At 43.6% G+C, this 15,409-nt stretch overlaps 2 protein-coding genes across 6 annotated transcripts in view; both read right to left on the bottom strand.

Annotated features, from left to right (window-relative positions):
- Positions 1-15,409, bottom strand: part of MTUS2 (microtubule associated scaffold protein 2) — a 749,188-nt gene that overhangs the window by 263,460 nt on the left and 470,319 nt on the right. The window lies entirely within an intron of this gene.
- LOC128566550 (ubiquitin-associated domain-containing protein 1-like) lies at positions 5,013-6,486 on the bottom strand. The gene has a single exon (XM_053563414.1). It carries the CDS (start codon positions 6,300-6,302, stop codon positions 5,091-5,093), a length of 1,212 nt encoding a protein of 403 aa, XP_053419389.1. The 5' UTR covers positions 6,303-6,486; the 3' UTR covers positions 5,013-5,090.

Here is a 15,409-nt window from a genome sequence, read left to right as displayed (position 1 = left end):
TAAGAAATAGGGGAATGATGGGCGCAGATCAACTGGTAAAATGAGAATCATAGTCCTGGGACACAGGAGGCCTGAGAGACTGGTGCCCTTCTCCTCCATTCGAGAGAGCTGCATTCTGCAACCATCTGCCAGTCCCTCCCAGACCAGTTAAGTGCCACCTCTCTATCACGCTTACTCCCAATCTCTGTGGGTAATGGAACTACTTTAAGAAAGACAGAGCTGGTTAACAAAGAAAGCAAAGGCCAGGGGTGCTAACACAGGTGCTCTCAAAGTTAGAGAAGTAATCAGAGAAGATCAAAGTCAGCATTGCCCAGTCTAGGACTTCTGAACTCCTGGCTCATAAGTGACTTAAAGCTGTCTTTTGATTTGGAAAATTCTCTTTAATATTTGCCAAGTCACTTTCATAAAAGAGAGAACATAGTCAAATATTGATGGAGGTTAGTTACTTAAAAGACGAAAGGCTAATAAGATATAGCAAGAGACCTTTGAGCAATTAAAGCAACTTTTTACCATTCCTCTTTTATATCAATTAAACCCAGTGTACTAAATCCCTTTTCCCTATACAGAGTACTTAAAAGCTTGAGCCATCATCTGTGAACACTCTAACTTTAGTTCATCATTGTCTGAATCTTTTAGTAGTTAATACCTTGGGGAAAATATTTAAACTGGAGCATTTTAATTATATGCTTAGTATGAAAGTTGTTAAGAGATAAGAGCATCTGATTTGAACTCAATTTAAATTCTGCTGAAGTTATTAATATGGCATAATAAATTATAGACATGATCAAGAGCTTATGTGTTAGCTTTTATTAATAGAGCAATAAGAAAGTTTAGGTGCTCTATTTTTGTAGCTTGGATTTTTTTGGTGGATTAATAAATTAATAATCCCAAAATGGGATTAATGGGATTACACCTGCGGTGCATCTTACAAGGGTATATGTGAATCCTAGTAAATGTGGAATGTAAAGGTCTCAGCAAAATAACTAAGAAAATGCTATGAAAGCTATGTTAACTAGTGTGATGAAAATGTGTCAAACGATCTATGAACCAAGTGTATGGTGCCCCATGATCATATTAATGTACACATCTATGATTTAATAAAAATAAAAAAAAGGAAAAAAAATGGTCAGCTTTTTGTGTGATTAGTTATTTTGAAGTGTCTAAAAGACTCATGGTAATTACATGTTGAACATTGCTTTAGTGAACCACATTTTGAAAGCGAATCAAGTTTAAATCCTAAGAAACCAAGTCAAATGTTAGGTAGAACATAGCAAAGCCCCAAACCCTCTCTCTTCTCTCTCTCACACACACATATGAGAAAAAAGATTTATATAGAAACACTTCAGGGACTCTTGGAAGGAGTTAGATTGTATGTAGTACTTACTATCTAGTTACTTCTTACACTCTTAAAAGGAATCCTTTCTCCTTAATAGCTTCTAAGGAATAAGAAACGTTTATGGGGGAAGAAATCAAACAGCCACCTAAGCACTGGGCGTATATTGGCTTCAAAGATGTGTCAACTTGTAAATCAAAATAATTTTCATTTCTTGAACTCTAAGCAAGTTTTTCTCCCCTCTGGGAGCTAGAAAACTCTCTTCCTTCAGGGTTCAGGAGGATGATTATCTTCCCTTTTTGTTTCTTTCAACAAACTGGTCCTATTTCTCAACACAACCGAAGGACTCTTTCCCTTTAGTCCAGAATTTTTCAACAGTGGCATTACCCACATTTTATTATTATTATTATTATTTTTTATTAAATCATAGCTGTGTACATTTATATAATCATGGGGCATCATTCCCTAGCTTCACAGACCATTTACCAAGTTTCACATATACCCTTGTAAGATGCACCACTGGTGTAATCCCACCAATCCCCTTCCCTCTATCCACCTCCCCCCTCCCTTCCCTACCTTTTCCCCTTCCCCCTATTCTTAGGTTGTAACTGGATTATAGCTTTCATGTGAAAACCCTAAATTAGTTTCATAGTAGGGCTGAGTACATTGGGTACTTTTTCTTCCATTCTTGAAATACTTTACTAAGAAGAATATGTTCCAGCTCCATCCATGTAAACATGAAAGAGGTAAAGTCTCCATCTTTCTTTAAGGCTGCATAATATTCCATGGTGTACATATACCACAATTTATTAATCCATTCGTGGATCGATGGGCACTTGGGCTTTTTCCATGACTTAGCAATTATGAATTGGGCTGCAATAAACATTCTGGTACAAATATCTTTGTTATGATGTGATTTTTGGTCTTCTGGGTATATGCCTAGTAGAGGGATTACAGGATTGAATGGCAGATCTATTTTTAGATCTCTAAGTGTTCTCCATATCTCTTTCCAAAAGGAATGTATTAATGTGCATTCCCACCAGCAGTGCAAAAGTGTTCCCTTTTCTCCACATCTGCGCCAACATCTCTGGTCTTGGGATTTTGTGATATGGGCTAGTCTCACTGGAGTTAGATGGTATCTCAAAGTAGTTTTGATTTGCATTTCTCTAATGATTAAAGATGATGAGCATTTTTTCATATGTCTGAAGGCCGCATGCCTATCTTCTTCAGAGAAGTTTCTCTTCAAATCCCTTGCCCAGCCTGCGATGGGATCCCTTGTCCTATTCTTGCTAATGCGTTTGAGTTCTCTGTGGTTTCTGGTTATTAAACCTTTATCAGAGATATACCCTGCAAATATCTTCACCCATTCTGAGGGCTGTTTGCTTGCTTTACTTACTGTGTTCTTGGCTGTGCAGAAGCTTTTTAGTTTGATCAAGTCCCAGTAGTGTATTTTTGAAGCTGCTTCAATTGCCCAGGGTGTCCTCCTCATAAAATACTCGCCCAGACCAATTTCTTCAAGGGTTTTCCCTGCATTCTCCTCTAGTATTTTTATAGTTTCATGTCTTAAGTTTAAATCTTTGATCCAGTGAGAGTCTATCTTAATGGTGAAAGGTGTGGGTCCAGTTTCAGTCTTCTACAGGTTGCCAGCCAGTTCACCCCAGCACCATTTGTTAAATAGGGAATCTTTTCCCCACTGAATGTTTTTAATTGGCTTGTCAAAGATTAAATAACAGTAAGTAGCTGGATTCATCTCTTGGTTCTCTATTCTGTTCCAGACATCTACTTCTCTGTTTTTGTGCCAATACCATGCTGTTTTGATCACTATTGATTTGTAGTATAGTCTGGGGTCTGGTAGCATAATTCCTCCTGCTTTGTTTTTATTTCTGAGTAATGTCTTGGCTATTTGAGGTTTTTTCTGATTCCATATAAAAAAAAGTATTGTTTTTTCAAGATCTTTAAAGTATGACAGTGGAGCTTTAATAGGGATTGCATTGAAATTATATATTGCTTTGGGTAGTATAGACATTTTAACAATGTTGATTTTTCCTGGCCATGAGCATGGTATGTTTTTCCATTTGTTAATATTTTCAGCTATTTCTTTTCTTAGAGTTTCATAGTTCTCTTTATAGAGATCTTTCACATCCTTTGTTAGATAAATTCCCAAATATTTCATCTTCTTTGGTACTACTGTGAATGGGATAGAGTCCTTAACTGTTTTTTCAACTTGACTATTGTTGGTATATATAAAGGCTACCGATTTATGGATGTTGATTTATTACCCACATTTTGGACTGGAGATTGCCTTGCCGGGGCAGAGGAGCTATCCTGTGCTCTATGGGAAGTTAGCAGCATCTCTGGCTAGAGGCCAGTAGCATTCTCCTTCCTCCTCAAGTTATAACAACCATAACATGTCTCCAGACATTGACAAATGTCTTCTATGGGGAAAATCGTGCCCTAGTTGAGAACCACTGCTCTAGCTAGAGGAAGAACTGAAAGATTTAGTCAAATTAGAGTCCTTGTCTTAGTGTAAAGTAACACTGGCAACATAAAAAAAAAAAATCCTGCTGCATAAGTTTTCTAGTTAAAAGAACTCACTTATTTTGTTGGTTAATTCTTTAAATAAACTGGGAGTGTATAAATATACACTTTCAATATTCAACAATGTTTTACGGACTACTCAGTGATAAAGCCTCCCCCTTGTTTTTCCGTATTCATTCTTCTGATCAGTCCAAATCAGAATCTGGGAAGCTGGACTAAAATTTCCTGATTCTGACAGCTTTGGTCCAAAATCTTAGAGTCCAAATAAAAAATACCATGATAACATTAATAACAACTGATTTCCACTGAAATTGTATGGGGAAACCCAGTAGAAAACAGATAGTGCTGCTCTTCACACTGTTTAAAGCATCATGATTTAGTGGAGAATACTTTTCACTGAAAGAATCCTAGAGTAACATAGAGAAACAAACAGTTTTTAAAACACTACAATTATTGGACTCATAAATCAGAGCAGAGCAACTTCTCCTTTTCTTTGCTCTGGTTGTGCCTTCCTGACTGTGACTCTGAGATAATGGGGCTTTTGTGGTCACCCACCCCAGCAATACCACGACGAGTGCGTGGCAACTCTGAGACAGCTGTTAATTTGCCTTCACCTGTGATGGCATTTGTAACATCTGAAGAGCAAGCCCCAGTGGGAAAAAAAAATCATGTACGGAGTACATGATATGAGGAAGGCCCTAAACAAATGGCAGGCTCCCCTCTCCTGGCCTCTGAGAGTGTAGGAACACTATCCTTTCCTTGAAAGTCTCTCTCTCTTTTTTTTTTTTTTAGGAAAAGGGGATTTTATTTATTAAAGAAAAGTCATCTGTGAATTACTGCAGCTGAAGTGGTAAGTTTGACACTGACACTTTGCACTGAAACGTGCCTTCCTTCAAACAAGTGGGCTCCACACACAAACGCCAAAGGGTCAATCCAGGGAGCACTGTGCCAGCTGGAGCGGGAGCTCCGCAGAGGAGGCAGCCCTTCTATTTCCCAGCCTGAAGCCACCTCTATGAAGGCCTGTCACATGCTCAAAGAGCGGCCTCACGCACTACAGCGCCGAAGGCGTAAGCAGCGAGGGCAGGGAACCAGGGTAGCACCGGCACCTCCCACAGCCCCACCGGGCGCTGGGGTTGGTCTCTGGGCCAGGCACCCTCTCCCCATCTCCTGCTGCTCCTGGGGAGGCTGCAGCAGTTGGACAGTGAGGGGACAGCGCTGCCTATGTGCCGTTCAGTGTCTGGAAAATCCTAGAGATCTGCAGCATGACTGGCCCCGTTTCTGGATCGTTCATCCACTGGGTGCTGTTCAATGGGATCTCCAGCATGTCCTCGAATGCTAGGAGTGTCTTAGGGTTGGTCAGACCCAGCTGGTTATCCAGGATGGCCTGGAAGAGAGGGCTGTCGGGGTCAATGCCCTTGTGCAGCTCCTCAGGCGAGGGCTTCCGGTCCCCCAGCAGCCACTCGCAAGCCGCCTTCTGCTGGTTGTTATTCACAGGGAGGGCTTCCAGCACTTCCTTCTCGTCAAATCCCATCTCCATCAGGGAAGCCACAGCCCGAGCATCAGCCCGAAATTCCCTTTTCCTCCGAATCTTCTTGAAGATCTCCGTTAATTCATCCCTGGCCTCTTCGTCGTCTGCGCTGCTGGTTCCAGCAGGAGCCTCAGAGGCACTTGCTGTGGCCCCCTCAGTGGGGGGAGAGGCCTGGCCAGGCAGGGGGGCATCTATGGTGGGGTCTTCGGCGTGCTCAATCAGCCACTCCATGGCTTGGGGCACCGACATGTGGCTCAGCCGCAGGGCCTTGGTGGCTCTGGTCTCAGGAAAGCCCATCTCCGTGAGGTGCCGCAGAGCAGCCTCATCCACACGCTGGTCCTCGTCCTTGTCCAGCATAGCGTTCGCCTTCGTAAACAATTCCACTGCGTCTGGGTTCAGTGCTAACAACTTCTGCGCCACTTTGATGAGAGACACCAGTATTTTTCGGAGTTCTGTCTGGAAATCTCTCATGTTGGTGGGGACCACGGCCCGGTCCATGTTGTAGGACGGCAGATTGGCTGTTGCTCGGAAGATAGCATCTCTATCCGGAGCTTTCTGGTCTTGTTTTTTCTTTTCTTTTGCTGAGACCTCAGCCATCTTAGGAAGTGGCTCTGGAGCACGCTTTTTTATCAATAACAGGACATCTCTGTCTTGGATGCTCTCTTCCGAGACTGTTTTAGTGTCACTCAGCACCCTCTCTGAAGCAGCATGAATTAGCTTGTGATGGCTTACACTTTTGGGGTCTTCTAAGTTCCCATGAGCACAGTGCTTGAGGCAACGCTCCTTGAGCTGCTCCACCGAGGTGTCCTCGGTCGCCTCCTCCACCCACTCGGTACAGTTGGCCACGCAGATGTGGAGCCGCAGCACCTTGCCGGCGAAGATCTTCTCCTCCTGCAGGAACATCGCGCCGCCGCCGCAGGGGCCGTGAAGGTCACCCGGCGGGTGGGCGGGGCGGGGGCGGGGCCAGGGCCAGGCCGCCCGCGCGCGCCTTCGCTGGGCCGCCGCCGCCCCGCCCCGGCTCCCGCCTGCCCCACCGCCCGTCACTCGCCGCGGCCTAAGCGGTCGCCTCGCTCCCGCCGCCGCAGCCGCCGGGGGCGCGCTGTCCGAAAGTCTCTTTTAATACAAAGTTTCAGAAATCAAAAACCTATTTTTACTCCTTTCTATTGGTAAAGTTATGATTGGCGTCTGTTGTCCCAGCCATCATCCATGCAAAAATCTCAAATATTTAAACATGTACCATAAAATCACTCAAACAGTATACCAACTGTTTTTGCACATTTGTCATAACAGCCTAAATAAATAAACTTTACAAACCTTTTAAAGCTCCTGGATTTTGATAAATTTTTTTTTATTGTTAAATCATAGCTGTGTACATTAGTGCAATCAAGGGGTACAATGTGCTGGTTTCATATACAATCTGAAATATTCTCATCAAACTGTTCAACATAGCCTTCATGGCATTTTCTTAGTTATTGTATGTAGACATCTGTATTCTGCCTTTAGTAAGTTTTGCCTGTACCCATTCTAAGATGCACTATAGGTGTGGCCCCACCCATTACCGTCCCTCCACCCTGACCTCCCCCCTCCCTTCCCCTTCCCTGACCCTTTCCTCATAGTCTTGTGCTTCCTAGTAGGGCTGAGTATATTGGATACTTTTTCTTCAATTTTTGAGATACTTTGCTAAGAAGAATATGTTCCAGCTCCATCCATGTAAACATGAAAGAGGTAAAGTTTCCATCTTTCTTTAAGGCTGCATAATATTCCATGGTATACATGTACCACAATTTGCTAGTCTATTCGTGGGTGGATGGGCACTTGGGCTTCTTCCATGACTTAGCAATTATGAATTGGGCTGCAAAAAACATTCTGGTACAGATGTCTTTGTTATATTGTGATTTTTGGTTTTCTGGGTATATACCTAGTAAAGGAATTATAGGATTGAATGTCAGGTCTATTTTTAGATCTCTAAGTATTCTCCAAACATCCTTCCAAAAGGAACGTATTAGTGTGCATTCCCACCAGCAGTGTAGAAGTGTGCCCTTTTCTCCACATCCACACCAATATTTCTGGTTTTGGGATTTTGTTATGTGGGCTACTCTTACTGGTATTAGGTGATATCTCAAAGTAGTTTTGATTTGCATTTCTCTGATGATTAAGAATGATGACCAGATTTTGATAATTAAGCAAAGCTTTCAGTTTATCACTTTCCTTAGGGAGTTCCCAAGGAAGATGCCAGTTGCCTCAACACGAAGCCTGAAGCAGCAAAGACAGGTGTGTCTCTGGGCTTCTGTGTGTTATGACTCTGACACCAAGCTCGACCCTAGTGAACTTCAACTCTTGTGCACACTCTTCTCCCTCTTTAGTTGCTTTCATCTTGAGGTCCTCCAACAAAGGAGGTGCAATGTCTTACACTGGCTAATCATGAAGGCACCAACCAGGCCACCTTACCTTTCCTTGGGGCAGAGCATCCTACTGTCTACAAGGGCAGCATGATGGTAGAGACTCCCACCTTCTCTCCACTCTCAGCCCCTAAGCTGAGCTATTCTTAGCTAATGGTTTCTGTGTCACCTTAATATAAACCAAAGCAATTTAGTCGAGAGCAGAACCTGGATTTCTTCATTAGTCTAAACACATGGCTAAAGACACAGATTCTGAGAGAGCTTCCCCTTGAGTAAGTGGGAGTAGCTTTGGGCCAGGTAGGTTGGGAGTGATAACTGGAACTTTCTTTGTTTCTCACCCTGAACAGTCAGATAAGAAGACACCCAGAAAGGAAAGAGTGGGTCAGTCTGCAGCCCTCAGGCTCAAGCAGAAATGGCATAAATTGTTATAAATTTTAAATATTTATAAAATGTAACATCTGCTGAGATTTTATTCCCTAAGGACACTTTTGGTAAAAGTTAGGCAACAGATAAGAACAAAACCCCGTGCTACTCCATGGAGGAAAATGTTTATTTTAAATAATGGCAAATTCTGAACACACATGCAATCAAGGCAATAAGATTTCTCCTGAGAGCTGTGCCCCTGGTTACAAGTGCTGCATAAACCCTTGGACTGTGAATATGATGCTTTGACTCTGCCAATTAGGGTATGTTCTGTGGCAGAGGTGATTTTAACAATGTGAGATGATCTGCATGGGCCTGATCTAATCACATGGGTCCTTTAAAAGCTGGAGGCAGACATGAAGTTGGAGTCTGAAAGCATAAAAAGGATTCGTCACACTGCTGCTGACTTGAAAGTGGGGAGACCCCACAGCCAAGGATGTGGGCAGCCTCTGGTTGTTGAGAACAATCCCCAACTAATAGCTGGCAAGCAAAGGGAGCCTCAGTCCTACAACCACAAGGAAGTGAATGCTGTCAATGATCTGAATAAGCTGGAAAGTGCGTTTCTCCCCAAGCCTGGAGATGAGAGATCCGTTCAACCTCTTGATTTCAGCCGTTAAGACCCTGAGCTGAGAACTCAGTTCTGTTTTATGTGAACTAATAAATAGATGGTGTAAATGGCTAAATTAATAGTAAGTTTTTAGGGGGCAATAGAAAATTAAGAACTCCTTGTACATCAACTAGGCAGACATTACCAGTGCTGGGCCAGCCTAGTGTTAAGTGGAGGTGTCTTGAAGAGAAGGTTCCTGCTGCAAAAGGAGGAGAAAGTGTGAGCCCCCAACCTGCAGGGCCCCCGCCCACAGATTTCTAAGGCTCCCTGGCCCCCCTGGAGCCTTCTACCTTGGTGGAAAGCACATGGATCCACCGCATATATGCTAGAGGGTCTCAGAAATTTCACAATCTTTTTGAATCTAAGCTTACTTCTCATCTGGTGAAAATGAAAAGGAATAACCAGATGAAACATGTAGCAGAATTCCTGACATGGGGTAGACATTCTGTGAATGTCATCATCCTTCTTCCAGTCTCTTTGCCAACCTCCTCTTTCTAAAATACAAAATGAATCATTCCAAGTTGATAGCCTTGTAATGATTCACCATCTCGTACAAAATAAAACCATACTCCTTAGAAGATTAAAGAAGGGCATTCTGTCCTTTACAGGCTATTTAGCATGCTGGGAACATGCTGTGCTGCATTCTTGCTGTGTTGCCTTAGACATGTGGACTGCTCTATCAGAAATGCCTTTCTCATTCTGCTCCTACCAGGTGAACTCTGCTTCATTATGTAAGACGTCATTACCAGCATCATTACCCTAGGAGACTACTCTGGAAAGGCTGCAGACAATGAGGTTGCAGACATTTTCCTCTGATGTACCAAAGTCCTCTACACATATAGGATATGGCATTTGCACTTGGCACATGGTAGCACTAAGGAGTTTGGACTCCATTCCGAAGGCAATACAAAGCCACTGAATAGTTTCCAGAAAGGACTGATGTGGTCATGTGTACATTTTGGAAAGATCGCCCCACCTGTAGGGTGGGAAAATGGGTTAGAAAAGGGCAAGACTGGAGGCAAGGAAAGAATAAGAATGGGTTGATGAGACAAAGGAAGGGGCCCAAGCTAAGCAGTGTTCTAGGGCAGGAAAATACATCTGGAAGGTAGCTATAGTAAGCATGGATGGGTGGATGTATGGCTATATGGATAGATGATAGATAGATAGATAGATAATAGACAGATACTAGAGTACTGGGGTACATCAACTGTTATGCCACAATGGAGGCCCTTTCAGAAGAAGGCAACTTCAGACAGGGATTGTTAGGAAGGAAGTGAGAGGGGCTGATGTTACTGTTGACAAGCCATCATCGGGTTGAGAATACCTGCTACTTGGCTAAGTCTTTAACAGGCTGACATATCCCTGATTTGGAGCAAGTCCAAGTCTTGGTAAGATTCTGAATGAGGTATGAGGAAAGTTCATTTCCAAGCTGATAAAGCTAGTTTAGGATCATTTAAGAGCAAAAGCCAGCAATTATAAACAACTTAATTGTCCCTTAGTAATACAGATGCTGTTTGTTTTTGCACAATCATTTCAAGACATTGGAATGAAGTCTTCTACTTTTCTTCAATTTTAGCCAAAAAAGAATTAGTCTCTGCTGTTCACAATTACTCTCGGAGCCATACACATGTGCAGAACCTAAAGAGATCTAGGACGTGATAGTGCAGTGATGACAGTAAGAGGCACTCCCCTCAGCCCCCTGTTGGGGCTCTGCCCTCCTTGCCCTACTCCAGTCTCATCTCATCCCCTCCTTGTGGCCCTTCCTGTCCTGAGCTCAGTCTCACAGCACTCACCCTTCAGGGCTGACACCGAGGCCCATTCCAGGGCTCTGGTCCTGACCACTGGGCATCCCTGATAAGGAAACCCAATGTGACCACCAGATTCTTGCTCTCCAGTGACAATGTGTAGACATGGACACACCCCATGCTGGGCACTGGCTCCCCCAGGTTTGCTGTCCTGATTGCTATTTGGATAAGCTTTGTACCACGACTTCACAGCTGGAATCCCCAATAGATTCTAAGAGTCTCTTTTTTTAAAATTTCAGATTAATATAAGGTTACAAGTGATTAGGTTACATTGTTTGCATTTATTATGTAAAGTCTAAGTTGTAGTTGAGCCTTTCACCCAGGAGGTGTGCCATATGCCCCTACACTGCACTCATTAGGTGAGAGCTTACCACACCACCTCCTCTCTCTCCGTTTACCCCTCTCCTCCCCACCCCACTTGATTTTGTGTTATTTTTTCTTGTTTTAACTTATAGTAGTTAATCTACTAGTTTCATATTAGTATTAAATAACTGGATGCTTGCTTTTCCATTCTCGTGATACTTTATTTAGAAGGGTGTTCTTCAAATCCACCCAGGTAAATATAAAAGATGTAAAGTCTCCATCGTTTTTATGGATGAATAGTACTCCATAGTATACATGTATCAGAGTTTATTAATCCATTCATGAGTTGATGGGCACCTAGGTTGTTTGTTTTCACATCTTGACAGTTGTAAATTGAGCTGCTATAAACATTCTAGTGCAAATGAGTAATATCCAGTAATGAGATTGCAGGATCAAATGGAAGGTCTTTGAGGATTCTCCATACTTCTTCCCATGGACGCTGTATTAGTTTGCAATCCTACCAGCAGTATAAAAATGTTCCCTTCTTTCTACACCCTCATCAGAATCTGTAGCTTTGGGACTTTATGATGTGGATTTCTGATTTATTGTCTTTACACTATGCTAATACTCCAGTGATTTCTAGGATGAGACCCCTTTCGTATTGTCCTGCGGCCCAAGGGCCTAGAAGAAATAGGAACTAACATTGACTAAAGGCCTGATGCCTGTGAAATACTTTTATTAAGCACCTATAGATCAACTCATTTAATCTGTGCAATTTTCTGCTCATTTTATAAAAGCAGAAACTAAGGCTGATTAATTTGAATCTGGCCAGATTATAAAGGCATTATGTGCAGGGTCAGGCTTCAAATCCAAGTCTGCCTGACTCTAAAGCAGGGTGATTTCAATAATTTAATGCAGCCTTTCCTAGAAACTAATGGCTGCTCCTGAATCCAGACCATCCAATGGATGGGCTGGTCTGCTCTGGATTCACCTTTTTGATATCACTGTTCCCCCACCTGGAGCATAATGACTCTCCAGACTCCCGACTCCCAGTATACACACAAACACACATACACACAGCCAAGAGACAGCCCTGGCCCACAGATAGGAGTCATGGGTTCCAAACCACAGAACTATGTCTCCTATCATCTTCCACTCAACATGCAAGATTAAAGTGCATTTGAATTTCAATGGGTAAATCCCAGAATTTTAAAAGTTTGGTCCTTAGAGATGTTTTTTAATTTGGTATTTTTCTTATAGTGTTACGTGGTCTTCAATTCTATTTTCCAGATAAACATAAAACCAGCATGGGACACCACCATTCGTGAGCCAAAGGAAATTTAGAATCAATATTAATATGGGTGAGTTCTTTAGTTTTCTGTGTAAATTGTCAAAATTTCAGTCTGGGGATGACAAAATGTCAGATGGCCCAGTGGGGTCTCCAAGCAATCCCACTCATCTAACAGAAGAGGAAACCCTCACTTAATCTTGTCTAGAAAAGCCCCATGATTAATCTCAGAAATAAAGCCAAGGTATATCAAGTCTCTCCAGAGCCCTGTCTGAATCCTTGTGTCTCTGCCAAGCTCAGAACACAGGAGATGCTGCTTCCCTGGCCAGTTCTGTTTCCAGCTGCCCACTGGTGCCTTCACAGGGTCTGTGTTTGGGAAATAGTCAACCGGGGGGCTAACTTATTGCTGATCCAAATATACACTGTAGGGGACAATTATTTTGCTTGTAGGCCAGAACTTGGCATCTTTTCAGTAACAAAAAAAAATCACAGAGCACATTTTATTCAAGTAAGCAACTCGGGGAAACCCATTTTTAAAAAGTGATAGCCTTGGCACTTTAACTTTAAAACTATGGAGCATGGGAAAGAGAGAGAAAGCAAGGAAGAGGGCAGTCCCTGGCTGCGCAGTGGGAGTGACTAGCAGTTTCTGGATCAAGAGCACAAAAAACAGAAATTTCAGGATGAGGTGAGGTGGAGGTAATGTGAGCTGGCAGTGTTTTCATATTTCTGTGAAGTGTTCCTCTATTCCTTGTCACAAGTTAAGAACCACTGGTGCAAACAGAGAAAGCTAAATGAATTGGAGGTTTAGGAGACAGAAGAGGAACTTAATTCTAAACCAAGATGGGATTGGAAAATTCTTCTTGGATGATGTGTTTTCAGAATGGAAATCCCACTGTCTACCCAAATGAAAAGCCGAGAAGGCTGAGTGCTTCTGACGTGCCTCGCCTCCCCAGCACAGCAGACATAGCCGCATGGCACAAATCTTCCAAGTCAGAAACCTCAGTGTCCATACAACTGTGTTATACTGTACTGAGGTCCATCAATTCAATTTGATTGCCCAATACCAGTTCCCCTTCCTGCAGAAAATATTTCTTAAATCCATCCCCCCATTCCATCCCACAGCTTGGGTCTGGAGCCGCGCCATTCTGCTTCTGTCTTCAAGTGTGCTTGTGTGTTCATTCCTTAGTTGACTTACCTATGACTCATGCATCTCATTCAACAGAACCTCCTCTATGCCTAGGGAAGACCTCAGAATGTAAGCCCAGTGCAGCTGAGGATTTCAGGATGATTTTACATGTATAACAACATTTAAAATTGTTCACAGCTGGCCATAACTGCAACCCAATAGCTTCATCCTCTTCATTGCTCAAATTTCCTACCTTGCTTTATTTCTTTTCCAGAGCCCATCTAACTGTCCAACATACTATGTCACTCAGGGGCTCATTATGCTTATCTGTTTGTTTTCCCCTCCTGTAAGAATGTCAGCTCTTCCCTCAATGAATCCTCAAAAAAAAAGAATGTCAGCCCTACAGGAATTCTGTCCATTTTGTTCATTGATATATCCCAAGCACCTAAAGCTATGCCTGGCTCCTAATATTTTGTAAATATCTCTGGGACTGATGAATGAATGTGATAACGCCTACAAAGAAAAATCCAAGAAACTTTGAGAAACAAAAACTACAGCTTTTAACCTAATCTAGGGATAAGGAAAGACTCTTCAAAGAAGTGACATTTAAACTGAAACCTGAGGATGAGGTTAGCTAGGTGAATGGGCTGGGAAGTCTTCAGGACAGCGGAACAGACAGGCCAAAGCCACACGCTGAGAAGGGTGAGTGGTGAACTAGTTGGTGGCCTGTAGGATGGTGTAGTCAGGTTTCAGGGGCAGGGGGTGGGGAGGAAAGGTTATGCTTAATGACTCGGAATCTGAGAAGGAGGGCCTGCATCATGCAGAGCCTGGGTGCAATGGCAATACATTTGGCTTCTAACATAAGGACTGTGGGAAGCCACTACAAGTCTCTAGAAGGGCAGAAAAAGGACCTGTGATGCATATTTCCAAGATCATTCTGGCTATAGTGTGAAGGCAGCAAGAATGCTTATGGAGATAGGGTACATATTCCTAATCATCCAGGCATGAGGAGATGCTGACGGTGGTAGAGACAGAAGGCAGATTCAGGAGGTACTCAGTTGATGGATTCAGGAGGTACTCAGTAGGTGGATCCAGGAGGTACTCAGTAGGTGGGTTCAGGAGGTACTCAGTAGGTGTGTTCAGGAGGTACTCAGTAGGTGGGTCAGGAGGTACTCAGTAGGTGGGTTCAGGAGGTACTCAGTAGGTGGGTTCAGGATGTACTTAGTAGGTGAGTTCAAGAGGTACTCGGTAGGTGGTTTCAGGAGGTACTCAGTAGGTGGGTTCGGGAGGTACTTGGTAGGTGGGTTCAGGAGGTACTTGGTAGGTGGGTTCAGGAGGTACTCAGTAGGTGTGTTCAGGAGGTACTCAGTAGGTGGGTCAGGAGGTACTCAGTAGGTGGGTTCAGGAGGTACTCAGTAGGTGGGTTCAGGATGTACTTAGTAGGTGAGTTCAAGAGGTACTCGGTAGGTGGTTTCAGGAGGTACTCAGTAGGTGGGTTCGGGAGGTACTTGGTAGGTGGGTTCAGGAGGTACTTGGTAGGTGGGTTCAGGAGGTACTCAGTAGGTGGTTTGGAGAGGTACTCAGTAGGTGGTTTGGGGAGGTACTCAGTAGGTGGGTTCGGGAGGTACTCAGTAGGTCGATCCAGGATGTACTTAGTAGGTGAGTTTAGGAGGTACTTGGTAGGTGGTTTCGAGAGGTACTTGGTAGGTGGTTTCAGGAGGTACTCGGTAGGTGGTTTCGGGAGGTACTCAGTAGGTGGGTTTGGGAGGTACTCAGTAGGTGGTTTGGGGAGGTACTCAGTAGGTGGGTTCGGGAGGTACTCAGTAGGTCGATCCAGGATGTACTTAGTAGGTGAGTTTAGGAGGTACTTGGTAGGTGGTTTCGAGAGGTACTTGGTAGGTGGTTTCAGGAGGTACTCGGTAGGTGGTTTCGGGAGGTACTCAGTAGGTGGTTTCGGGAGGTACTCAGTAGGTGGTTTTGGGAGGTACTCGGTAGGTGGGTTCGGGAGGTACTCGGTAGGTGGGTTCAGGAGGTACTCGGTAGGTGGTTTGGAGAGGTA

Source organism: Nycticebus coucang, chromosome 15, assembly GCF_027406575.1.
Source record: "Nycticebus coucang isolate mNycCou1 chromosome 15, mNycCou1.pri, whole genome shotgun sequence".
NCBI classification, from domain to species: domain Eukaryota; kingdom Metazoa; phylum Chordata; class Mammalia; order Primates; family Lorisidae; genus Nycticebus; species Nycticebus coucang.
The sequence above is the reverse complement of the archived record's forward strand: the minus strand, read 5'-3'. Positions and strand labels throughout refer to the sequence as shown.